General features: G+C 39.8%; 1 protein-coding gene across 1 annotated transcript in view; it reads left to right on the top strand.

Moving 5' to 3' along the window:
• Positions 1 to 27,086, top strand: part of NPR3 (natriuretic peptide receptor 3) — a 47,382-nt gene extending 20,296 nt beyond the window's left edge. The window contains exons 4-8 of the mRNA XM_065657122.1: positions 7,717 to 7,852; positions 11,615 to 11,709; positions 14,884 to 15,019; positions 16,530 to 16,617; positions 19,541 to 27,086. Coding sequence (XP_065513194.1) covers positions 7,717 to 7,852; positions 11,615 to 11,709; positions 14,884 to 15,019; positions 16,530 to 16,617; positions 19,541 to 19,652 — 567 coding nt within the window. The 3' untranslated portion in view covers positions 19,653 to 27,086. The remainder of the gene's footprint in view (positions 1 to 7,716; positions 7,853 to 11,614; positions 11,710 to 14,883; positions 15,020 to 16,529; positions 16,618 to 19,540) is intronic.
• Positions 27,087 to 27,458: the final 372 nt, after the last annotated feature.

The following is a 27,458-nucleotide window of genomic DNA, read 5'->3' as shown; positions in this document are numbered from 1 at the left end:
TAGATGACTAATCCCAGCTCCCAGCATACTTTTGCTAATCACCACTTTTGGCTGTGCCTAAATCATTGGTGTTTATCCAGCTTTTAAAACTGTATTTAAAGCAAACGCTCTGCTGGGTGTCCTTTGCTAACCTGCTGCAAAGCAGAAATCAGATGGTTCTTTCATCAGGTGGTCTGTTATCCCATCAAAGATTTCACCAGTCCACCCTCATACTATTTCTTTACCAGCTAGTATAGCACAATTCAGTTTGAATATGTCAGTTTTCCCCTAGTTTTGCATGAGACCTGATGTACTCTTGAGACCTTTTAGTATAGAAAATAAAATATTTCTGTGATTTTTGTGGTTTGGTGATAATGTTAGAAATCCAGAACCCGAAACAATTGTACCTTGTACAAGCATAAACATATAACAAAAAATGTCCTTCCTGTTTATCCTTACTCTGCATTTATTTAAACCAGTTAGCTTATTTTAGCAAGTGGAACTGATTTTTTCAGATGAGTGACTCTGTCATCCTGAAAACTGAAATATGTTCCTGCTTGAAAAACAAACTTGCTCACTGGCATTTAAAACTTAATATCTAAAGAAAAGACTGGTGGTTTTTTTTTTTTTTTGGTTAGTAGGTGTTTATCTGCAATTAAAATGTCCCAACGGTTGCATAATGCTAACTTAAAATGTAAGCATTCATGACAACTGTATACAAGTTATCATCAGACTACCAATGGGGTTCTTAGAAAATCCTATTTAAAACAAGCATGCTTTAATTTCTCTGTGTGTTCAGCTGAAAAGAGTGACTTCTAAGAGTGACTTCTTTAATATTTCTTATGTTTCACCACTGTGACTAGAAGCATGATTTCTGAATGTAGTTTTGCAACTCATTACATGAATGACCATGTAGTTCGTTAGAAGGCAGGAAATCAGAAAAGGTAGAATGGTTCATTTCTAAATGACAGCTGTATATTTTACAGTTAAGATCCCTTTGGTAGTCAAGCAATGATAATATAGTGCTACATGCTAGAGATGCTTTGCATTGGTCTTTTATTTGGAGTTAGAGATGTATTATGAACATTGGGAGGTGGATTTCATCTTAACTGCAGGAGCACATTAATGCATTCTCTGATTCTGCCTTTTTCTTTTCTGGGTGACCTGGAGCCCTTTAGAGCTAAATTACATAGATGCATAGTATCTATGTAAAGTATGCAAAGAGAAAAAATTACCCTAAATGATTATTCTGTAGGTAGTTCACTTCTGGTACAAAATAGTGCTGCTTCTTAGCTACATCAATTGCACTCCTTTCAGAACAATATTAAAAGGTAATGCAGGAACCAAAACCACAGAGTGGTAAAACAGCTGGTACCAACTTGCAGAAGGAATCACTGAGTGCGTTGGATGGAGCCAAAAGTAAATCCCGTGCAGGTTTGCAGGGGGAAAATCCAGTCCCAGAGGTGCTCCCTGTTCCTGGAGCAGGGCAGTTTTTACCTCGTTGTCCTCCTGCTTTGGCTGCACCATTCGAGGTCTCGGGAGTCGTCTGCAACCCAGTGGTGTCAGTCCGTGGGTTTGGTCCAAAGTTTGTGCAAATGGGTGACAGTAAGAGCCTCTTGATGTGAGCTGGCTGGGTAAGGCTCTGAATCTGCTGAGGCGGCGATTCCCGTGGCTGTGTTCAGTGGAAGGAGAGGTTCTTGAAACGTTTCTGCCTGGCCTGCAGCCAGCTGGCACTAGGGATTTTAAAGCTGTTTTCTAGATAATCATAGGAGAGGGTTGCAAGCAATAAACAAACAAAGAATGAGCAGCTCTCACAGGCAGTGGGGTGGAAGGGTTCTTCTGTGCCCTTGCATCTCGGTTGTCGCTGTGCCCCGTCATGTTTTAGCTGGTGTTTCACAGCTCAGCTCCCCTGCAGCCTGGGACTGAATAGGTTTCTGCTTCAATTCACCATTGAAACAAAAGAGCAACTTGTGGCTGCCCCAGCTGGATGACAGTGAGTACATCTACCAGTTTTTCAAGAATGGGATATTAAGAAAAACAAGGAAGAGAACCTGAAGAATGAAGAGGGGATACAAGAGCAAATGAGCTGGCTTTATGGTTAGTTTTCTTTCCCTAGCAAGAAAATAACCTTCGCTGACAAAATCCCTTAGGTCCCTGAAACTGGCAGCCTTTTTTAAGTAAATCCCAGATATTGGTTGTGAATTTATTTTTATTTTCTTTTTGTAAATTTCTTTTAATTCAGCAGACCTTCTTGTGGAACAAAGGGCTGGGTTCTGGTCCATAGCTGGCTTTGAAGTGGATTGGAGTTTTACACTGGTGGTATTTCAGGCTTGTTGGAGTAAGCATCCTCTTGTTTAGGTGGGGCAAGCGTAGCAATGGTTTGGCACATCAGCTCCTGCAGCAGCTGGTCAGATGCACGGCTGAGCAGCACAGGCAGGTGTAGGCACAGTCCCACCCTGAAGGAAGAAGGCTTAGCTGCAGTAGAGCCTCTTTGTGTGCAAATCAAACAAAAAATTCAGTAAAAGCAGGGATCTTTCTATAGACCTCATATCTCAAATGGTGCTTGCAGGTGGGCAGCTGATAGGCTGTGACCACCGCATGCTCCCCAGACATAATCGTCACCCTGGTTTTAATACCTATGTCTTCTCTCTCAACTTGCACTTCAATTGCAAAGTCCTCACGCGAGGGCCACATCTCCTTGTGTGCAGAGTGCTTGGGCAGACCTGCACGTCTGCATCTCCTCAGTGCTCAGCATTACGCTGTACCAGTAAATACCGGTGAGGAGATGGAGGCAAGCAGGCAGCCTTGGTGGAAAAAGCCTCATTAAAGTTAAAGGGCAGTGATGTCTTATTCGAATGCAGTGCTGTGTTTTTAAACTATATTTTTAAAGCAGAATGTAAGCCTCAGTTTGCAGAATTCACATAATAAAGTCACATGCTCCCCTATAAGGAAAGTCTCATATGGGTTTGCACAACCAAAGATACGTGTCAGGAAATGCATGTAAAAAAGTTAGCCATGTCAGGCTTTCTCGGAAAAGCTCATAAAGGAAGGACCATAATTATAATTGGCTTGGTGAAGAAAGATTAAAAAGAGAGAAATGGCAGTTAAATTACAGCTTCCTAGAAAAAGACTGTTTATTCGAGATACATTGAAACAGCATGAGATATTAGGAAAACACTACCTAGAAGTAAGATGTGCTGTCGTGCTGGAGAAGTCCATAGTCATGAAGCAGGTGAACCAACTGGGCATGAGATTGGTTTGAAGTACATCATGGCATATATATATTTGAAATATATTTCTGTATTTGAAATTTGTTGCTATATTTTTACTGTGTCATGCTGTAGTTTTACAGTATAACAGACTATTGCTAAAATTCGTAAAGGTTCATTCACAGTATTCATAGTCCTGAGGTTAGATGAGCTTCATGTGTTTATAGGTTCAAATTTCCATACTGGATTGCTTCAAGTTTCATCCCTGTGGACTAATCTGAAAGAGTATATACATATATCTATATATCTCTCTCTATATATAGTATACCAGCGGACTTTCAGTGGGTGTTAGCTCACCTAGGCCTCATGTCAAGTGTATAGATTGGTAAGATTTTTTCAAAAAGTCTGAGTACAACCAATGCAATTCCCCCAGGGTCCTCACTGATTTTGGCTGGGACTATAGTTTGACAACTTGAAAATCATCGTGAGTGTACTGAGAAGTAGATGTAGAGACCCAGTTTGGGGTCTCTGTTTGCTATCGCAGTAAAAAAAACGTGACAATGATCTTCCCCACCTAGGACTGAAATGGTATCAATTGCTGTAATTGCTGTCATTCAGAGCTAGGCAGTTCCAGGTGGAAGAGAATAAGTTTACTTAACAGTCAGTGGGCAGGATTTGGAAAATGTGTCCTGCATAGCTGTAGCTTGGCCGTCTTCCATGTGTATGCTGTGTATGCTGTTAACACCTTGGTATATATGAATAGTGTGGTCACACTATAGCTGCTTGGGGAACTGTAACTTTGAACTGTGTAAAATTTATTCATGTGATTTCCATGGAGAGAGTTCTTCTCCTGATGGAAGATGGTTAATTAGAGTAGAAAGTTAGGAAAATAAAAGGCGCAAATGCATGCATATCTCATCCAGCTATGCAGTTCACTTACCTGTTTTTTAATTATATGATACCTTGAATGGGATGTGAGAGTAATATGGAAGATATCTCAGCAGGGGGGTTTCCCCGTATTTGTATTGCAGCCTCCAAAGATGTCCAGCAAACCTGGCAGCTTCTCTGCTGCCGCTCGCGTTGCTGACGGCACACAGTAAAGAGCAGCTCTGCTGTGCAGGGTCAGGGACAGCAATATTTTGGTAGACTTGACATGCAAACTATGATCACAGCATTTGGAGCTCAGCTTGCACCTGTAATTAAAAAAAACAGCATAAATACAAATGGATTTTTTTTTAGAGCTCTACTAAAAGAACTGTTAATTACCTACAAATTAGTGGATCTTTAATAGCTTTTATAATCTGCTTAGTTTTGTCCTGAGGGCTGTATAATGTTGAACCACAGTTTATTAATTACTGTGGAAACCTATAAGCAACCTGTGAAGACATCTTCACATTTAATCTGATCCCTATTTGACACATTAATGGAACATATACTTCTGCCCTTTTTAACCCTGCAGCAAACGAAGGATTTTTTTTAAAGTATTACTTATTCTTACTGTCAGGTATTCTAAAATTTAAATAAAGACAACCCAAAAAATCTAAAAACTATTGAGAAAAAATCTGGTGTCAGTCCGTTTCATCATTTTTGATAGGTGGTTGCTTCGTAATTTCTGATAGGACTGAATGTAGAACAGAAGCTCTGTTAAAATAATAATTAAAAAAATAATCAAGAAAAACCCATGAGGTACATGAGATATTATTAACAGGCTTATGTTGCCTAGAAAGGAAGTCCTGGGACTATATGGCTTGGGACATTGTTCCAGTAAGTCAAGAGCAGTATCAGATGGAAGAAATTTTGTACTCTTTTTACTCAGAGGATCTGTTGCAGACAGTCCCAGGCAACAGAGCTGCAAAATGAACCTGAGTGAACTCTGGACAGGTGGAAAATGGAACAAAGAAAGAGCAATCCCTTCAGAATTACCTGCAGCTGGTAGTTTGCATTGTAATATTCCTCCCATCTGCAATGTTTTCTGCTTTCTAGGTTAGTTCTACACATTGTGCAACCCATTCTCTCTGTATGATCGTGGCAACTTCAAAATGATTGAGCAAGATGATTTGCAGGAAAACTTTATGCCCTTCATGGTATCCTATATCCCCTTTCATGAACTGGTGCTCGTGGCATGTTCCTGGAATAATATGAAAAGTAGCCAGTGTGCCCAACTAATGGTTTGGCTGGAAAGTGTAGGTGCAGTCTCACATGCAAACAATAAACATTACTCTTTTAGAAAAAGATTTCAAATAGCATACATTAACAGGAGCTTCACCTTCCTTGACAATGTGAGATAAAATGCTGAGGTTTGTGCATGAGTAGCTGAGAGATGGCGTGGATGATCTTCTGATGATTTTCTAATGTGATTTTTCCTGTGCAATGTCAAGGGCTTTTGGCCAAGAGGTGAGGTAGGGGCTGCAGCAGTAACCTCCCAGACTGCCAAGTGAGTTTTGACAGGGCATATCTGGCAAATCCTCAGTGTCTGCAGGAGGGTTTTCAGGCTGGTGGCATGGGTAGGTTTCAGATTGAGCAAATTAGCTGACAAAATGGATTTTGAAGGTTGCTGTGTTAACGCTGAGAGGTCTTTGCCATGGACAAAGGAAGTGACAAATAGCTTTCCTTGGAGTGGATGCCAGCCACAAGCTGCAAATCAGCCAGCAGGAAGGTAAAGCAACTAGAGAGACTTATTTCTCTCCTGAGAGAATGAGTGTCACATCAAGAAAGCCCGTGTTTGATCATCCACAGGCCACTTGGACTCTAACGCTGGCACATAAAGCAGTTGTCAAGCTTTGTGGTTTCGTGGTTTGGTTTTTTTTTTTCAATTCTGAAAAATTAAACCACTTGCTGGCAAAGCCTGTCCTAGTGTGCACTCTGTCCATCAGCTCTTGTTATTGCACCAAAAGCCTGACTTTCACCTCTTCTTTCATGCTTTCTCCTTAGGTCAAAATGACTGCAGCTGCCTTATAATCTTTGGCTGTCAGACTGAGCTGAGCTATTCTGTGCCTTCTGTAGCACTGTGGGCTCTTCCCCTGAACTGGTGGTGCATTTTCTAAATGAAGCATAGGTTGGAGTTATCTGAAAGTCCAATTTTAAATGTAAACTTTTGTATTATCAGTAAATAATTCTGAAATTCTCCTTAGTTCTGGCAAATGGTTTAAGAATGAAGGAATGTCTTGCATGTAATTACATTACCAGAGCCTTGGTTAGTTCAGCTTAGCCAATCAACTATGTAATAGTTTTTAACTGTGGAGCAGTTATTTACTTAACTGGCTACATGGTTTTGTCTTTTAACATTTTAAATGTCCAGCTAAAACTGTGAGAGTTAGAGTAGCACTTTACCAATATTTTAAATTGTTTAGATACACTGAAGTGGAAGATAAGCTAGATGTTGTTTCTGTCCAGAAGAATATTTGTAGAACTGGATTGTTCACTGGAAATGTCAGTAAGAGACGCCATAATGTGGTGTAATTGTTGATTATGTCTTTGCTAGGATGTCAAGAGCTTTTCCATTGTAATGAAACTGTGAGTGAATGGAAACATCTTTCTTGCAGCTGAAAAGATAATTCACTCTGAATTATTGTGCATCAAGCCATTACAGAAGAGAAATACCTGTGCTGTTCAAGCCATGTGTGTCTGCTTCTACTGTTGGGTCTGCATCTGAACTCAGCTCCTAAAATAATTATTACTTCATCACTGAAGCACACTAGGCTCCTGTGAACAAACTTGTAGGGTTTCTGTAGGACTCTGCTTTTAACTGTTGTTGTTGCTCACAGTGATGTAGAGCAAAAGCTGCAGGTTGCCTATGTAGACTCAAAGGAGGCAGGGCTGGCTGGCAGCAGTCTTATTTTATATTCGGATTAGAAAGCAACATTTCATCCATTGCATGTCACTTACTGAAAAAACCATAAAGGAGAGGGAACTGTTCTCCTTGCAGTTCCAGAGAACACATTACTGTTGAGGGTAAGTAGTTTCCTCCATGGCTCATTTGCTAGTGGAGAGATGCTCTGCTGAACATGGGCCAGAATTGGAAGTGGTAATCGTTAAACAAGCAAATCCACCAGTTGGGCTCTCCAAAAAAAATCATGGCAGAACGTACTTCCCAATCCTGAGAGGTGCTGAGTCCTCTGTGCAGGGGGAGGAGGACACACTCGGTGCTGTGGGATGAGGGTGCTCAGCACCTGGTGGAGTCTCTTGTGGTCAGCTGCAGAACTTGTGTGTCTGGGCATGGAAAGAGTGATCTGCAAATTTCTCCGCTATCTACAGAACTATTCAGACACAACATTAAAGTGTGATTTGAATGTTCAGAATAGCAGATAGTAGTTAACTGTTTTTAAAAGCAGGCCAAAAGTTGCCGTTTTGCCTCTGGGTTTTTTTGAGACAACATTCCTTTGTGTTCCAGCAGTTGAAAAAATAACCCCCCCAAATTAGTCATTTTGGTTAATTTGAAGATCTCCTGTGGTTAATCAGTTCCATAAGGAGGAAAAGTTTTTCATGTGTCAATTGCCATTGCTTTTTTTTTTCCTTTTTTTTTTTTTAGGTGAACATGTTTGTGGAAGGATTCCATGATGCTATTCTTCTTTATGCTCTAGCTTTACAGGAAGTCCTGAAGTTTGGTTTCAGTAAGAAAGATGGGGAAAAAATTGTTCAGCAAACACGGAACAGAACATATGAAGGTGAGAGTTAATATGGAATTCCAGCTTTCCAGTCAAAAAAATACTGGTCTTTGTTCTGTGCAGAGCAAGGACTCATGCTATTTCCACTCTTAAAGGAGGCGAAAATCGCCATATGAAACCATACATCTTTAAGACTGGCTCACATACCTCAGAAGTCTGACTTTATTCTGCACCAACCCTTGATGTCTTATTCAGGTCAAAAAACTGCTAGCAATTTAATGACCCTCACTGACATTGTAAAGAAATACCAATAATTTTCTCAGGCTCCTTCTTTGTTTTTGAAAAGATTACAGCTGCTTGCCTTACTCACGTGCATCTATTAGCTCTGAGATTGCCTCATTTTTTCCATTTGACGTTTTATCTTAAAAGCCTGGGAATGGATAGAAGCAAACAGGTGCCAGCTTTTTTGTTTTTTGGTTTGTTCTGGGTTTTTTTTGCTTCTTGATGGGGCTCCTTTGGGCCCTGGAAGGATTTACCCCCTGCCTCCTTTCAGGATCCCTGCATGTTATCTCAGGGGCAGCAGCTGAACAGCTCTGTGCCTTTCTGTACCTAATCCTGGAGGCTGCAATTCCACAGCACAACTGGCACATGTATGTCACCCTGCTGATGCAAAGCGACGTGAGTGCTTTTGCCAATTAGGGATCATAATAAAGAAACCAAGGATTATTGGATTAACCTGTCATCTCATAGAATATTTCCATCCCTCTCTTTATAATATTCCCATCCCTCTCTTATAATACTCCAATCATCTGGTGTAGGATTGGCAAGATTTCCTATGGAAATGCTTAAGAGAAGGAAACATTTCCCCTAGAAAAGAAATGAATGATTAATCTGAATGTGTAGGAAAAACCTCAGTGGCCAGGTTCTCTGCTCTAAGAACTCACTGGACGCAGTGGATAAAGGCAAGAAGGACAGCAGCTCCAAACCTATTTTCTGTTCTCAAATTATGGCCTGAACACAAGGCAAAAGGATCCCCAGAGCAGCTTAAGGCAACACAGGAATTGCTTTAAATTATGCTGGTTGCAGTTGTCCCATAAAGAGCCCTGCACCAGTTTGACATTGTGATTGATGTCCCACTACCTCCATTCGCATTCATGGCTTCACAAAACACACTGTTTTAACAGAGGGAATCTGGTGTGTAAGGATTTATCTCACTGGTTATCCTATGTATGAACAAATGCCCCAGCACAGCCTGTGTTTTCTCTGCTGGTGCTTTTCTGCTCCAGGAAGCCGCCAGCTGGTGTGCCCATGTAGATTACATGGTTGATTCTCACACCTTTCTTGTAAAACCAGTCAGGAAGAAAAAAATCTTCTCTTTCCCAGCTTGTGAAAACCAGTTTGTTGTTGCTGACTGCCCTGTCACAGCTCTTCTGAAAATGTAGCTGTCAAGTTGAGCTGTGAGGGTGCAGTTGGAAAGGTCAAAATGCCATGTAAGTCATATGCCATCTCCTCCCTGCGGCGGTACTCTGCTGGACATAATTTACAAGGATAAACCTCATTTTGAAAGAGACCTTTAACTTCTTGTCTTGAAGCCAGTACGTTTAGGAAAATCATGTCCCTTTATCCTGCCTGCAAGCCCCTTTCTGAAGTGGATGCAGCCTTGCAGAGTATGGTCCATGCATACAGCCACCAGGCTCTACTCCAGGACTGAAGCTTTATAATTCACTTAAACTTTTGCGAGCCTTGGTGATGAGAGCTCCACTTTAATTAACGACATTAATTTAACTCCTGACATCTAGATATCTGATTGCCTGGGTGCCTCGTTTTACAGCCTGCTCTGAATAGGTGACCCATCAGAACTCCAAGGGATGTGTTCACAGTCTACCAGCCACAACTGCACAGGCAACATCATGTGCTTAGGAAAGAATAAGGCTGAGGTGATCGAAGGATTTCTTATTGCTTGGGTTGTTAGAGAAACCCTGGTATGACTGCAGGGCACATTTTGTGGAGAATATTTTCTATTCATTGTCATTTCCTCTGAAAAAGTAGCAACATTTTCTGTACGTATCTGACATAGTAGAACAAAAGTTGGATAAAATCCTTCCATCCTCATCCAAACACGGTGATTCTTTAAGGTTGTTTCAAAATTTCCTAAATATGTATCTTAAGGAAAAACATTGCAGGAAATGTCAACATTTCAAGCTCTTTTTTTTTTTTTGATTCCTATGGAAAATTTAAGAATGAGTCTTTCTCATTAAAAAAAAAAATCCCATAGGAATTCTGAGTTACAGCAAATTTTAGCACCTGCTTCCAAAAATTGAGTTATGGTTTTCTTACACCAGGAAGGTGTCTGTTCCCATTAATGCCTCCTGTCAGATCCAGAATCCAAATTGCCGTGTAGACAAGGACATTGCAGCTCTTCATAGTGGCTTTTTCCTGTGCTTTCACAGCCAAGTGGTTGCTATACCCACTCTATTTTCTTGCAGTAATCAAACTGTCAGTTGTTTGATTACTGTATTACAATGAAACAGATGCTTGACAATAATCTTTTGATACCACTACATGTTTTGAAAATCAGCGTAGGTTTAAACATGGGTAACATCACTGAACAGGAACAGAGACAAGGTAAATGTAAGTGTGTTAATCTGTTGCATTTTCACTATCATTAGGTATGTTGAGGGGAATTTATACTCTGGCTGAATATCTGCATCTCTCTTCTGATTTACAGTTGCTGAGAACCTGATTCTCTACTGCTTTGTGCCTGGGCTAGTTATGTAGTTGGTGTAACAGGGATGTAAAATGATGCCTGTTTGATTTGCGCTGATGTAAATGGCTACGTTTGGTCTCAGGCAGTGGAGGATCACATTTGAGAATATCTGAGGTGATAAAGCATATCAGTAAAATCTTACAATGTCTTCGTCATAGTTAATTGGTATTGTTTCATGGGTTTTAAGAAACTGTTTGACTTACACCACAACAATTGGAGCAATACACTTTGTACACAAGGCCATAGATTGAAAGAAGAGCTTCAGGCTGAACACAAAGAATTATTTTTTCACCACGATAGCTGGAACAAGTTGCCTCAGAGAGGCTGTGCAGTTTCCATCCTTGAATGTTTTGAAGACCATATAAAACCCCGAGCATCCTCCTACTCTGACCTCCTGGCTGACCCCGCTCCGAGCAGGAGCTTGGATTTGAGACCTCCTGAAGTCACTTCAAACTTGAATTATCCTATGAGATAATGTTTCCCAGTTTCCCTAAAGTTTCCTAGAACTTCTAAGGAAGTGAACTGGGGGTCTAAAAATATAAAACAAACAGCAGCATATTATGCATATAATCCTGTGTAAATGAATTCAGGACGTATTGTATACGTAATGCACATGGTGCCTTCTCCAGTTTCCTGTTATAGGGAAACAACACTGGACTGGCTGTATGGGTGCACGATCCCCATCAGTCTGCAGGGCTTAGGGCTGTGCCCCAGTGTCCTCTGCAGCACACGAGCTGGACTCTGTAAATAATTCACATTAAATATATTTGTGTTTTGTTCTTGCATACTGGATTTCGGATTAGATTTTCTCATGTATTTTCCGAACAGTCTCACACGTTTGATATTTAAAAAGGAGAAATGTTAAGAATTCAGGAATGCAGACACCGAGATGAAATTACAATTTCTTTTGGAATGCCAACAAAAATGCTGGGAGACTGATGAGATTTCCTGTCATATCGGTCTGTGAAAACCTGTCCACTGTTTTCTTGTTTTCCTTGGAAAGGCTTAGTATTTTAATTAATTAATTTTCTAATTCCTCACATGCCATTCTTTAGGCATTGCAGGGCAGGTGTCGATTGATGCCAATGGAGACAGATACGGGGATTTCTCTGTGATCGGAATGACAGACCCAGAGGCAGGCACGCAGGAGGTAAGGAAACAAACACCACTGCAACTGGCCACTGATGAATAAGGCAGTGTAAGGTAACACCATGTCATCTGCTTACTTGGTGGGCATCTATTTGTTTAATATATACATTTAAATGGTATTGCTTTATCTTATCAACCTGGAGACCAAATCCTTTCTGTTAAATAATTATCTTGAAGTAGTTATCCAAAGTTTTTTTAAAACTTTCTTAACTCTGTTTTTTTAACAATACATCTTTCTTCACATGATGCTAGAGTTTTCAAAATTTAAAGGGTGAAAATTAACAAGTTAGCTAAGCAATGATAAATTCTGAATATGAGAAATCATTGTTTAAAATGAGCAAGACCTTTTATTCATTGATAAGAAGATAGATTAATCCTATAGTGCCAGGGATGCACAAGTTATCCTGATACATAAACACAGGGGTTTATATATACAGGTATTTTAGTCTTATCTTGTGGTCTACCACAGGCAGGAGTGCAGACTTTGCTTCACCTTGTTTATCAGGCAGTAAGACCCAAGTGCTTTTTTTTCCAGTGTTTCAAGAGACATTTTAATCAGACAGCTCCATATACACCACATGGGTTATTCCACTGGACACAGCAGGAATGGAAGCAGCCAGACTGGGAAAAACAGTGTGTGAGAAATAGCACCAGCTGCAGACAGAGAATAGCATGACTGGGTTGAGTTTATTAATAAATACATTGTCATAACTTCAGCTGCAGCATAAAGATGCTGTTAGTTGCAAAGTCAGCATCACCCTGAGCTTTGCAGGGCTCCCCTGTTTCCTCAGTTTCAAATGTAGAAGAGCAGTAAATCTGAGCTGGACATTTCTATGTCTGGATTTGAATCCGGTGAAGTTATATTGTTCTTGTCAGTGCTGCAGCAGAAATGAACTCAAGAAGCCTTTTTAAAAGCATGAGGATGTCTAGTGTGTTTTGGTGTGTAAAAGCGACTGAAAAACTACAGCAGTAAACTGCAGACGCTGCCAAGGCTAGGAGTAATGATCATTAGTTGAAGCTAGGACTACAAATTGTTTGGGATGACTTTGGTTTGAACAACTTGTATCTCTTCTGGTTGTTCAGTCGGTTAGCTTTTTATCTCATTTATCAATTTAATCCCCCTACCCTTCCTTCCATTGCTCTTTCACTTGTGATTTAAGCTGTTTTATTTCTTTCATGTTACATTTCTCCTTTTAACATATTGCTCATTTTAATTTCCCTCTGCATTGTTGATGAAGTATACAAATATATGTGCAATTAAAATGTTTTGCTCATGATTGCTTATTACTTGTCCCTACTGCATTCATTTCTACCCCCATGCCTCACTCTGAAAACATTCTTTCTTTGGTGCCCTGTTTTAGTCATTTTGCCAGTTTTTCCTATGTCCGTACAAGAATGTTTCTCAGCTGAACTGAGCCAGATGAATGGGTGTTTGGGCAGAGCTGTTGTTGCAGGTCCATTCACAGAGTTTAAAGCTAGAAGAAAACACCAGATTTCCTATTATAGTTTGAGCTCTGCTGTATTACAGTCAGGCAGGTTTCTTACCCTTATGTGGAGCCCTGTAGTTCACATGTGATTAAAGCTCACACTGTAACAGGAATTAAATTTTCATTTGGAGACATCAAAGAACAGGGACTTCCTCACTGGCTCCCTCGATGTTTGTTCCACTATTTAATCACTCTTCCAAAATCTATATCCTACTTCTAATCCAAATCATTTGGTCAATGCTTATAGCAATTTGTTCTTCTTAAGCCTTTCTGCATGCTTTTATATTTAGTAAGCCCTGCTGGTAGAGGACTCTCCCACTCCTGTTTGATAAATTAAACAATCTCTTAATGAATAGTCTGCTGCCTGCAAATGGTCTGTGAGGTTTTTTTCCTCTACTTTTTCCTTTATTTTTGAACAAAAGTTTTCTTCTAAGGATTTGTCTCCTTGTTGCGGAACTGGGAGAGAAGTTAGCTCCTTTAATTAGTGTGAAATCTACTGTATCTAACAGGGGCAAATGTTATCTTTAAACTCTTTCTCTTCAAAACGAAATTCAGGTGAAAGATTTGAACAGGCTATCAGTGACTTGAATTCTAAACCCACTGTATTAATAGATTTTTTTTTAATCCAAGTATAGAGACAAATATGTCTCTTGATGTGCTTCTGCCATCACTTCTGACTACTTCAGTGTCATGATATTGGGTTTTGTAGATGTTTTTAACTATTTTCATATGAGTGACCTACTACTGTTAGCACAATTTAGTCCTGCAACTTTGCAGTAGATGCAACATATGTTATATTGAATAAAGTCTGGATTTACTGTTGAGGACAGGACTGAAATTCTAAAGAATCTTGATGAATTGGTCTGAAATAATAGTCCATGCTACCAGAACTATAACCATGAAGGACTCCTTCTGTATACATATCAACAACTGCAGAAATACAAAGTGTAGAATGACAGACTCTGTCATAGTTGTTCAGAAGATTTAAAGATTGTAGCTGAACATGATCGAGTACCTCCAGTTCCTTGCAGAATTGAAAGATCCAGCCTGGAGTATGTACTTGGGAGCCTCAACACACAAGGTATTTGAAAGGATGCTTTCACTTCGCTGGGTGACAGTCCTGAGCACTGAAACCATTATGGAGCAATTGAAGAAAGCCCAAGGAGAGCAGGAAGAATAAGCAGAGGGTTAAAAAAGCTTGTGTAAACTGGGTTTATATAGAAGAGAAGCCCGAGAGCAGACCAGATAAGAATCTGTGAGTATGTCAAGGGATGTTTCTGAAGGGAAGAGTCTCTGCATCCACTGGCAGTTGGATAAGCAGTGATGGATAATTGCAACAAGGGAGATATAGGTTACGTGCTAGGGAAAACCACTGACAATAAGGACAGCCAAGTTCCAGAATAATTGCCTGCAGGAATTGTCAAGTCTCCCTCTTTGGAGGCCTTTAAGAACAGGTTAGATAAGCATCTGCCAGGAATGCTTTTGTTCAGCTGATCCTGCCCTGGGGCAGGGCATGCACTACGTAACCTGCCACAGACCCCTTCAGCCCAATTCTCTGTGATTCAACATCCTGCCATAGGAGTCCAAGTGAGTGATGCTGCTCTCCTGTTTATTTTACTTCCCTAAGTTGACAGGAAAATCTTTTCATTCCTTTCTTTTCTTTTTTTCTTTTTTTTTTTTTTGCATAGGTGATCGGGGACTACTACGGAAAGCAGGGGCGTTTTGAAATTCGATCAAATGTGAAATATCCTTGGAATCACGGCAGGCTGCGACTAGATGAGAGCCGAGTTTCGGAGCACACAAACAATACACCGTGTAAATCATGTAAGTTTAGTGACTAAATGCTTCTGCCCAGGCTGTCAGAGAGGAATCCATGTGGTGATGCAACTTAGCAAGCCATATTAAATTACCTAGCACAGTTGTCTAGCTGAGACATCATGACTATGTCTCTCTGCTGACTGTTTGAGAAGTTAAGGTCTGGCAGCCCTGGGTGGTACGTGGTCTGAGTCACTTCCCCTGAGCTTAAACATGACAGTAATCATGATGCACAGCTCAGGGCCCTGAAGGTTTTAGGACTTTCCAGGGACTAAAAGGTAAAATACTTTTGGCCAGGAAGAAGGATATAACTGAAACTCCAAAAAGAGAATAATCATATTGATAATTAGCAGCTGGGGAGGCCAGTGCTGATGGGAGCAGTGTTCTCCCAGTGCAGAATGATTTTAAATGAGAAGGCACTGCAAGGGGCCCAGTAGGCTGAGAAAAAGTGAAGCCCATTGAATGGAACAACATGTGAATCCAGAAGGCGGGGACTACCCTCCACAGAGAATGTGTCCTCGTTTTCCAGTGTACTGACTTTGCAGACTGTTGTAGTGAGCAGGACATTGAAGGGAGATAAGGTTAGGAAGATCCTGGAGCCTCAGTGACAAAGGGTGGTCTTAGCTTTTCACAGGAAACAAATTGCTAGTCCCACAGTGAAAATGTATCTGCAGCCTGATAATTCTTCAATCCCTGAAAAATACGTGTGTACACACGTGCTGTAGAGAGTATTTCCAGGCCAGTGTTGTGTAGCTATGCACCTCCTTGCTTCCACACAACCTGATGTACAAACAAAATACCCTCAAAGGGTCAAGGATAAATGAAGAAGAGGATGAAATTCAGTTTCCTTAATATTTCTGTTCCTTTCCACAAACCCAGGCAGGCATGGAAAAGGGAGCAGACGGTACCCACATGAAAATGCCATTGCTCTTCAGCTGCCCTGCACTTTGCAGAGTGGCAGACCCTGCCTGGGCTCCCCTTCAGCTGCTGTGTCCTTGCTCTGGCTCTGTTGAGATTTGGAGCAAGGCGAAGCTCTTTAACTTCAAACAGCATAGGTTCAGAAAAAAAACCCGAGCTGTTGGGTAATCATACAGTCACTTTAATAAACCTGGCTGTTAGAGGATCATGATGCTAAACCAGGTGAAATGAATTTGTTTCTGTTGTAATGACTTGATGCAGATTCAGTGCTGATTCCTGTTATGTGCATCATTATAATCCCAGTCTCTTATGATTCAGACTAAGCTGTCCAAACGAGTTTCTTAACAACATTCCTGTGTATTACATCCTCATCTGACACTGATCTTGGGGGCTTTTTTAACCCCAAGGAAAGCAAGGACAGAAAATAAACATGCAGAAACTGGAACTAAGCAAAGAGGTTCCCATGGAGTCCTGAGCTGTGAAAGGCTTCAGTTATTTTCTGATGTTGGTCACTCATTTCCTAGTTCTGTGTATTTTCCAATATATGAATGCAAATAGTTCTCAATATGAACCCTGATTGTTTATTTTTCCCCTTCTCAAGCAGGTGGTCTAGGAGAATCAGCAGTTACAGGAATAGTTGTGGGCGCCTTGCTTGGAGCAGGATTGCTGATGGCTTTTTACTTTTTCAGGTTAGTCCAATTCATTGAAAGTTCTGTAAGCTCTTTACTTGTCATCCAAACCTCTCAGCTCCTGGCCACAACATCCTTGGTGGGAGACAGAGGAGTGCCATAATAGTCTGTGTTAACATTTCCACAAGCAACAGTGAACACATTTTGATGATTGTCCTTTTGTGTACATCAGAATAATTTTGTTCACTCAGGGCCTCATCCTGTAACCACTTACATCTCCAAGTAACTTTACCCATAGAAGTATTAATAGTTCCAGTGAGCTCCAGTCATTCATGGTTGCTTTAGTAAAGTTCCCTGGCCTTGAAAGCCTTCTTTGTTTGGTACTCCTTGCCAGCACAATTGTGCAGGCCATGACTGTATGAGAGATTTATATCTCCTGCCTGGTACTATGCTTAGTTTTTGAGTATTGAATGGAATTGTACTGGAAGCCAGAAAGAGATTTCTGTTTTGGTATGAGAGCATTTGGATTTCAAAGCTGTGAATTTAACTCAATAAGCAGAGGTCAGTGAGGGATGATCAGTGTTTTATTCTTGTTTAAGTAAAATAATTCTTACCCTGCTAGTCAGCAAATCTAAAGTCTTGAGAATTGATTCACCACTGACAGAATAAATCAGTTATATGTGTTCAGCATCTTATCTGTAATATAATTTATCCTCTTATGCAGTGGAAAGGGCAGATAGGAGAACAGAATTAACTTCTGCATATGAGAAACAAATAATTTTATTGAATAAATATATCTGTTTGTAAAAAAATTTAACAAAATGAAACAAGCAAAACCAGCTTCAATTCACCAGAACACTTCCAGAGTTTTAAAAGAGCCTAGAACCAATATATTCATCCAGTACTTAGAACTGAAATTCTGCAGGGTGGCTGTATTCTTGCATGTATTTGGTGCTTATGTAGTGTGTTGTTTGGGTTTGAGACAAGATAAGTTAGCTCAGACTGATTAAAGACTATATTTAAAAGACAAAAGAAAAACAAAATACAAGTCTGTCTTCTCTGTATGTCATCAGAGGTTCTTGCATCTTTTATACATTCTCAATCTGGGATGATAATTTTTAGGTGTGTTTTTGTAGTGTTGCTGATACTGGGAGGGAATTGGTACATGAGGACAAGAAATGAGGCAAAATACATATCCTGAGCTGGTATAAAACTATGCAAAGTATCATTGTAAGAACAGGACTTAAACTCTCAGTCATCTGACACAAAGATTTGGATTGGAAGTCCATGTGAGCAAAGGTGAGTGTCTGTAAAAGTAAATGTAGACACCTGAGCTCAACACCTGGTCTTTGTATTTATGGCCAGAGGGGAGAAATCAGCAGTATTTGGGGTGCAATTTATGACATCCTCATGTAGAAGTTAAACCAGGTCAGAAGAAAGCCTCTTCCAAATGCCTGTTTCTCTCCTTTGACTGAAGGAGGCAGCCAGTGCTCGGTCAGATAGATCTGCACTTAGGAAGCAGGTAAAGACACAAGTGAATTTCACCCTGGAGATCTGATTGCACCCACTCAAAGCACGAGTAGGGACAGGTCTCTAATTCCACTGTTAGAATAAACATACGAAACAAAATAAATCAGGATCTGCGGGTAAGATTTTCTGAAAATGCAGGTCTAGGAATTCTGTGTCTGGAAGTAATTTGTACCTGCTGTTTCTGTACCTTTCAAACCATGTATGTATCTTCTGATTACATCTCATTTGGATCTTCATTACCACAAATGAGTGTGCTAACACAGTTTTGAGTATGCATGCAAACTGTTAAAAGATCTGGGTAATAGTTCTAATATGTAGCTTTGAAAGGATTTAAACTTAAGAGTGATATATTCCTGAAATTTGGACCTGTCCTTGTGTATGAGCTGTAACTGTGTGTGCTGAGCTGTGGAAGGATCTGGCTTGAAAATACATAAATGAAGTAAAGAACATTTTTCAAGTTATTTGGACCCTACTGATACAGACACAAATGCCTAGGGAATCTTTTTAGAACTTGCAGGTTCCCACTCTCTATTCAGCAATATTACCCAAATTGAAACCTTGGTGGTTTGAAAACCATTCTTCTATGGCTACATATCTAGCTCTGACTCCTGCTACACATGAAGTGGGACAGAACTTTCCTTGGCCTACAAGCTTTTTGTCATGCATCTGCACAAGCACTGCTGTATGCACATGGGGCTGGACTGATGCCCTTCTGAAATATTGGTCCTGAATTTATGCATAAATGCATAAAATATAAATTTGAATCTTATTATGATTCTGAGGGGAGATTAGGGTACTAAAGGGCAAACTGAAAGGCAGTCAGAGGGCTTGTTTGACGTATAAAGTACTGTAATAGAATTCTTCAAGGGCTCTAGAGGAAGACACAGAGGAAAAACCGTGTCTGATGCATGAGCAGTTGTATTTACTTCTTATCAGTCCTCTACATCCCTCTTCTTAATTCATCATACCTCCTCCCAAACAGTGTAGCTTTCTCAGAGGGAGATGGGAGGATTAGTTAATACGTAGTTTCTGTGAGAAATGAAGCTGAAAAAAGAGTTGGATCTGTTGTTTGAACTCTCCAGAAAGTACACCCCTTCCCTATCCCCCCATATACTGGAAAGAAATTTGGCTTTGATCAGTATAAAGCAGTGATGTGACCCAGTTCACAACACTCTTCACAAAAACTTCCTCATCACTTAGAACAGAAATTTTCAAAGAAGCAAATGTCTGTGTCTTGGTGCTTTGAGATTGCCATGTAGAAATTAACAGGCATTCTTCAGTCTGGGTAAAATGTTTCGAGGCAAAATAATCTTTGACCAGGGGTTCACATTCTGCCACATTTCATTTTTCAACTGGCACCCAGCTGTCCCCTACAGGCATTCTTTGTAAGGGAAGTTCTGTTATCCTATAGCTGGAGACGGATTTCTCACTCTGTTCCTCTCCTTTCATGCAGAAAGAAATACAGAATAACTATTGAGAGACGAACTCAACAGGAGGACTGTAACGTGGGGAAACATCGGCAGTTACGTGAAGACTCCATTAGATCTCATTTTTCTGCTGCATAAAGAAGAGGAAAAAGAATCCCATTCTTCCTGGGGGAAAAAGAAAAAAAAAAAAAGAAAAAGAATTAGGGAAAAAGACACAACCAAAGACATCAGTGGAAAAAGAAGAGGCTCTTGAAGAACTCACTCTTTTAAGAAGTATTTTTGTCTTAATTTCTTTCAGAAGCTCAGGAATGGTTTACTAATCACATTATGCCACATGGCCTTTCATCTCATGAAAAAAAGAAAATGATGCAGTTCGATGTTATAGTATGTACTTAATATGTAAAGACAGTACAGGCGCAGATCCAGGTTTAGTTGGTGGGGAATGCCTCATTCTGTTCCTTTTTTTTTTTTTTTAGCTCCTACCACCTCCTTCCTTAATTGCGTCTCACCCGTGGGTATCAAATATGGTTTCGCAGGCACAGGTGCTGGTTTTTGTCAAAATAAAAAAGGGATTAATTTGGGGTATGATCCTGCATCACTGAATCATTTATTTACGGGGGATATAAGATGGGGCGTATGGAGTTTAGTTCTGGGAGGGAACTGGCACTTGGGTGTAATTAAATCTACTGAAAAAGTCAGGCAGGTGGAAACACACACAAACCGTTCTTTCCTTGTTTGTGTAGTATCACAACCAAAAGCACTGATTCCCCCTCTTAGGTGCTGGGAGTTGGAAAAAAAAAAAAAGGATGAGGAGTTTCACTGCTGTGACAATCAGGCCTCCAGAGAGGACTGGCTGATTCCTCAGTCTAATATGTGTTTTATCTTGCTCTTTTTTCTCCACTGCCATGACTTTTCAGAAGGGCAAATATAGTCCATGTAGAGCCTGCTCCTGTTACCAGTGAAGTCAGTGGCAAAACCTCATTAACTTCAGTGAGCACAGGACTGCATCTAAACTTGTAAATATGAAAGTGTTTGTATAGCTGACACAATTCAAAAGGGGATCTTTTTTTTGTGTAAAAATGACATTCCATGCTACCATTTTATTTTTAGGATATTTTTATCTTGTATTTTTCTATTAAAGTATCTATTTTTGCTTTGTTAGGATTAAAAAAATTACACGAGAGGATGTTTTGGAGACATATTTTTATGATAGGAGTAACATGCAGGGGAAGTCAACAGCTGTAAATACATTTTAGAACCAGTATTTAGGGGAGGAGAAGTGACTATATGGACAGTAACACTTTTTTCCCCACTTTCTTCTCCAGGCATGTGCAACATCAAATAGTTATTTAAACAACAAAAATGCGGTTATTGAATTGTCTAGTGATGTTGGCCCTGATCCTGAAAATAATGAACTTCTAACATGTTAAATTAAATAGTCCTACATTAGTTGGTGAAACTAACTATTCGTGTGTGTAAAATTAAACATGCAAGGAACTGCCTTCAGGAATCGAGGTGTTAAAACACTGCTCTAGGGCTGACTTTAATCCTGCTGCCATCAGTATCCCTGGGACTTCTGCCATTGACATTACGAGGAGCAAAACTGAATCTGTGATGAATTAGCTACTGACAGGTTATTTTATACTAGACAGAGGAGAGCTCTGGAGCTTTCTAGTCCACAAATGGAAGTGAACAGTACATATTATAAATGTGGTGAAGAAGATCCATAAAAATATTGTCTGGAAAATCCCAGCTATGACTATATTTTTGTTTACCTTATTCTAATTTCATAAGCAGAATTTTCTGGTCTCAGCAGTCATAGACTTAAAAGTTAATCTCAAAACTGGCACTGAAGCCTCTGTTCTACAAAACTTCTAGGTCTTGAGAAGCCAGAGTACCAATTCAGAGAAACCGTTTTGGGGCAGCTGGAAGTGAATAAAGAGCAAAAGCTGGCTCTGTTTTCTTTCCACTGTCTTTTATTTCTCAATAGGGAAGCATTTCCTTGGACTTTTTTTTTTTCTTATGTTTCACTTGTCACTTAGCGTATTCAGGGGCTCATCCCATGCCCTTGTGAAATACTGTCCAATGTCCCATGCAGCCGGAGGGCAGGGTTTCCTGACTGTCAGGGCAGCTCCAGTATAAGTGGTGGCTGTAGACCAGGTAGTTGCGGTGGTTTTAGGACTTACTGGAATAGCTGTTCACATGGTGGATGTCCATCATCCCATTTCCCAATTTGGTCCTCTATGACTTCTGCAAAGGTGCCTTAGCCCAAGTAACACTATGGTCAAGGGACAGTTTTCTGAAGTAGCCTCCTTATCTCCTGGGCACCAGGGAAGAACATAGGCTAGAGCTGCATTCATACTGCTGTGGAGCTGGGGAGAAAAAAAGACTTCCTCATTAGTGTTGCATTTTTTTTTGTTGAGCAGTTGAATTTGTCTAGCCTCTGGGCATGCTTAATGTTTGGAATTTTAAAATAATTTCCAAAGGAATTTTGATCTTGTTTTGCAAATATGCCTTTCAGTATTTCCACTTTCTTTTATCCATTTGACTACTTTGCCACAGGAAAAGGGAAGGAAAAGTTTTAAATATGTAGAGAAAAATGGGCATGATTTGAAGCATAAACTTTTTTTCAAAATGATGTTTGTTATGACTTGCCTTGCAGTAGGAACCAATACCCAGTCAGTACTTAGGAAGCAGGACAGTAGTGGAGATCTGTGTTTTTCCTGTGCCATGCACAGTCACGTCAGACCAGAAGACCTGAGCCAGGAGATCTGGCTGGGACAATAAATTGCGAAGACAGCTTCTTTTATTTTGTCATCTTACTATGACTAAACATATATATTAAAAAGGTCAATTTTTAATTAAAAGGATGGTAATTCTGTTCCCAAGTTTTATGTGGAGTTTTAAAACATGACCTCAGGAAGTGTTTTTATGAGATGTCTGTTGGTGGGATGCTGTTGGAGGCATAGCCACAACTTTACATCTCAGCACTTCCCAAGAAAGGTGAACATTTCTTGCATATTAGAACATTTCAGATCAATGGGCTTTGGTCTTCTTAAGTTGGTGCACACCTATCTATGCATTTTTCCTATGCGAGTGTGGAGATCATTTAAGACATTTCACGTAAGTAGATTCCTGTATAGCATAAATAAATTTGCCCTTCTTAGCTGCCTTTCACAGGCTTCTTGCTAATAGTTCCCAGATCTTCTATGGACCATAGATCAAAAACTGCCTTGAGTTTAGATTATTCAGCAGAGAGATTCTTTACAAGCTAATGCACTTTTCCTTTCTGGTTCATCTGCATTAGCTCAATGCCACAATGTTTAGGCTTCAAACTCTGTAAGGGAATGTCTAATCAAAATAATAATAATTGATTCTCAAAAGAGTTTTCAAAACCTGCATTTTTGGCTTCAACAAATTGCCCGTATTACAAACATATGTCTGTATTTCAGAGCAGCACAAGGGGGGCCTTGACTCAGCTCAGCACTTTAGAACACACTTAAAATATGCTCAACTTCAGCTTCTAAGTGCTTTACTCCCTTGGGACCAAAGGGTATGCTCCTGGCCATGGCTGAACTGAAGGGAATCTTGCCATGTGCTTGAATCAGAGAAAGGTTGTCCCCACAGACCATACTTTTATTGCCAAATCTTACAGTTGTGCCTGTTAAATTGAAAATGAACTAGTGGCTTCCTAGTTGGTTTTTGTCAAAGTTTGAAAATTCTGTTAAATTAGCATTTTTTAAAAATTATCAAATATTGGTCAGCTTAATAGCTGTTTCACCTCAGAATCCTCTTCTTGAAAATTCTGTGGACAAATTACCTGACTTCTACCCTCTTATTTCAACGCATAGACTTCCCCTGTGAGTTGACAACAATGAAGCAAAACTTTCAATAGTAACTGTGATTTAGAATGCTGAGACCCACAACTTTATAGTCAGATGCCTAGAGGCTTTGTCTTGGGCCACTGGTAATTCCGGAGGTTTTGCTTATGGACAGTTTGTGTGTCCTGAGTTGTCTATGACATAAACCATTGCCAGTTATTTACCATTTCCTTCTGTGATGTGTTTCACTGAAGAACAAACCCAGCTAAGTTCTGAGAACATACAGTCATTGCTGAAACTTTTGGTTGAGAGTGCTGTGCGCCTTGCAAGATTGTGGCCAGAATTCAGTTTATAGTTCAGAGCTACATTCGTTCACTTCTGAAAATAAATTTTATTGATCTATTTTCAATTTGTTTTAAAGAAATGCTTTATTGCATTATTGAAAGTATTTTGTTGCTTTTTTAATGGAGAATTATTAAGGTGTGGCTAATGCTTTGAAAACAGTTGTGCTGGACAGAGTAAGAGTGTGTTCCCTGACAGAATGTTTTACTGCGAGGTTGATCTCTGATTCATGTTTTGGCTTGTATATGCAATCACACTCTTATTAAGCTGATGAAAAAAACCTCTATTTGATTCAGTGGAAGTAAACTCAGGCCCCCAGTGAAGTGTCTTCAGGCTTTAAACTCAGCATCTTGAAGCAGTTCAGAGTGTGTTTCTCAGCTTTGCAGTAGAACAGGCTGCACCAGCCTTAGCTGACCTTGGCTCCGGCATGATTTTGACCTCATGAATGCCATAATGCTCCTGGAAAGCCAAGAATAGACATCAAAGACAGGAAGCTAATAGTCCTGGTCATAAATTTCTTTGGCAATTCAGTCCACCTTTTCCAGAGCTCAAGACAGTTCCACATCCTTCACTACCCTCCTCTGTGCTTCAAAGTAGCCATGTAGCTGTTCTGGTTCTTTAAATAAAGCAATTGAGATTATTTTTCCTCATTTTCTCCCAGGGTAGAGTGAAGACTCTTGAATTTCCTCTTTTTTTTGTGTTCTTTACTCTAGCTTCAGCAGTGCTTTGAAAATAGCCATTTTCCATCATTTAGTCAGAAATGCTTCCTCTTCACTGCGGGGTGGCTTTTGCACAATTTCAGCCATTGTTCATGGCTGCTGTGCTGCTGAGCTGCCAGCACACCTCGCGTTGACCACACCAGACGTTATCGAAGATCTGGGTCCAGAACTGTCTGATGTTGTTGGTCTTTTAACCAAGCAAAGTTGAAAAATTGGATTGACCAACAGCTTTCTGAAGTTTGATCTGAGTTTTGCAGCTGTCATACTTTCCTTTTAAAAACACCCAAGGCTGACTGGTTATAGAAGCAGTCTCATTAAAGCTAAAATGATTACTGAGCACCACTGGGCCCACAGAAAGTCCAAGCATGGTGAGGTGATGTCAGATGATACCAGCCAGTCTTTTTTTTCGTTTTTACCCTACTTGCTGTTGCTATAAAATGACATCAAATCTAGTGATCACTCTCCCCAAGGCGGGTCATATGGGAACAGAAATGTAAGTTTCTAATGGAACATTTACCTTTAATGTTGGTCAGGAACACGCCCTAGTAGCTTGTATCATAACAGTGAGCAATGAAGGGACAAATTTCAGCAACGTGCATGTTTTGCAGGAGACAGTTTTAGCCCTTTTTAGAAACACATAAATACAAAGTAACTTTTAGGAATATATTTTTGAGGACATGCTGTAAAAACTTTAGCCTTCAAATGTGCTCTGTGTGTCCCCGCTCCTTCCCACCCTTTCTTTCTTGCTCTTGAAAGCACAAAAAGATTTGTGTGTGCATGAAACCTTTCAAATGGGAGAAAAAAAGTGTTTGCACTGTGTATTTCCCTGCTTAGAGGCAGAAATTAATTCAAATGGCTTGAGGCCTGGACTCTTTTCCATTCTCAGATACCTTTTAACATCCGAGTTCTGAGACTAATGGAAAATGGTTGTCGAAATTAAAACAATTAGCTGTTTGTGAGAGACCTCAGACCTGACTGTCTACAGGGGTCAGCAAGCTGTGCGGCAGACTTTGATAGTGTCCTTTCTCTTCTAGAGAAAGACAGGAAGCTCAAGCACTGTGGTTTGCCCCAGTGAAGCCTTGAGTCTGGCGTAAATGCAGCTCTCCATTTATCTCACCCATAGAGGAAGAAAGGATAAAGGTTAATGTTGGTGTTTTTATGAGGTTATTGCTAGTTTTGATCAGGACGGTAATGTTGCCACGGCTTTGAGGCTTTCTTGGGCTAGTGTTTAATTATGTCTGGTGTATCATTACATAGACTGTTTTATTATGCTATTACTTCTTCTAGAACTTACCTTTCAGAATGCCTCCTGACATACACCGAAATTACAGCATACAAAAGGAGAGGCTTAGAGTTCATTCCTAATTTCTCACTAACCACTAAGTTAATATTCTGCATCAAAGGCAAAATATTCTAAATATTAAAACACTGTTAAAGTTTGTATGTTAAGCTATAGTAATTCAGAAAACTTATGTGGATTCATTAGGTGTTAAGATTTGAAAGGTTAAAATCCACTCTGTGTGAACTATTGCTTGGTGTTTATGTCATGTGAATGTTTCTAGAGGACACTTGAACAAGCAAACAAAATGTGCCAAAAAGAGTATTTTAAAAAATAACCTTGTTTTAATGGTTTCTTTTGTAATCTCAGCTGGTATGCACAGGGAACACACAATTCTTTCCCCCACAAACTATGAACAGAGGTTTTGCTAATGTTACACTGGACTGTCAGCAGATATAATGAGCACAAGTATGTTGGTTCATACTTGGTGATGATCTGGAGGATTGAGGAATGAGCTGCCACTGAAAAGCCGATATCACGGTTACTGATCAGTGGTCATTTATCTCGGTGCCACATGAGATAACAAATGTTTCCTCCAGTATTTAGTATCTCCCTGATGTAGCTTTGTGACATGTTGTGAGGACTTCTGCAGTATGGGATACAAGGGATGAAAAGATCTGTTGAAAATGTAGGGAAAATGTGCATACAGTTGAGTTAGGGAGAGACAAGAGGAAAGATGCTCAGGGATTGATTATATTCCCATGTGATACTGCTGACTGTATGTAGAATAAGGAATCCAGCTCATTCTGCACAGTACACTGTCTCTACTGTTCAACATCAGCTTTCTTAGACTCAGCAGAAATCTTATTCTCCTTTTAAATCTGACATAGCCCCCTTACCTGAAATTTAAATGGGATTTAAGTGGTGCTTGGGACCTGCTCAGGGTGCACCATGCCCTTAGGTTTGTTATTTGTTATAAGTTATAACAATGTCATCTTTACTGCGCAGGTCTGAAAGTGCTGAGAAGACTTGGGTAGAGGGGCAGGATGAAGGCAAGGGGTAGAAGTTGCTGTGTTTCTTGTGCATAGGGTGTAATTAACACAAAACTAAGAGGACTCAGGATAGATACTGTGGATGTTAACTTTGTCCCCTTTTTTGGTTATACTGTTCATTATTAATGTAAAAATACTGGACAACAGAGAAACCTAGTACCAGTCTACTAGAAAACAATATGGAAAGCTGCACAGTATATTGTACTGATGTAAGTAGAACTATCTGCATATAATGTGATTTTATTTATTGTTGGTTTTGTGTAGAGGAGAGTGCGTATTCATGACTGTGGATATAACCTTTGTTTACTTCTGTAATGTATTTTGATTCTTTTATGACTTGGTCATTTAAAATATCAACATTGGTGTCCTTTGTCTTTTTATTCTGTGCATTTTATTTCACACATTTTAAAAATGCAAGAATATCACATAACCTAAATTGTAACAAAATGTTTCCATTAAAGACATAGGAATATGTTATCACCTGTTTCTGTGGTGTCTTTTGTCACCTGTTTACTGCATTCTTTATCTGTTTTATACAGAGGGTACAATCAGATGGTATGGAGTTAATAACGGGAAGGCTATTCTGGGTCTAAGACACTGTATACATATCTGATTTTAATTATGATTATCAGCTGATTAAATCAGGAATCCATCTAACCTTTCTTTAGGAAGAAAATTCCACCTGGTATATAAAGATCTGGAAAAGGTTTTAATCAGGATAAACAAACTTT

The sequence above is a fragment of the Caloenas nicobarica genome, chromosome Z (genome assembly GCF_036013445.1).
Source record: "Caloenas nicobarica isolate bCalNic1 chromosome Z, bCalNic1.hap1, whole genome shotgun sequence".
Taxonomy (NCBI): Eukaryota; Metazoa; Chordata; class Aves; order Columbiformes; family Columbidae; genus Caloenas; species Caloenas nicobarica.
Note: the sequence above shows the minus strand (reverse complement) of the source record. Positions and strands in the feature narration are given on the sequence as shown.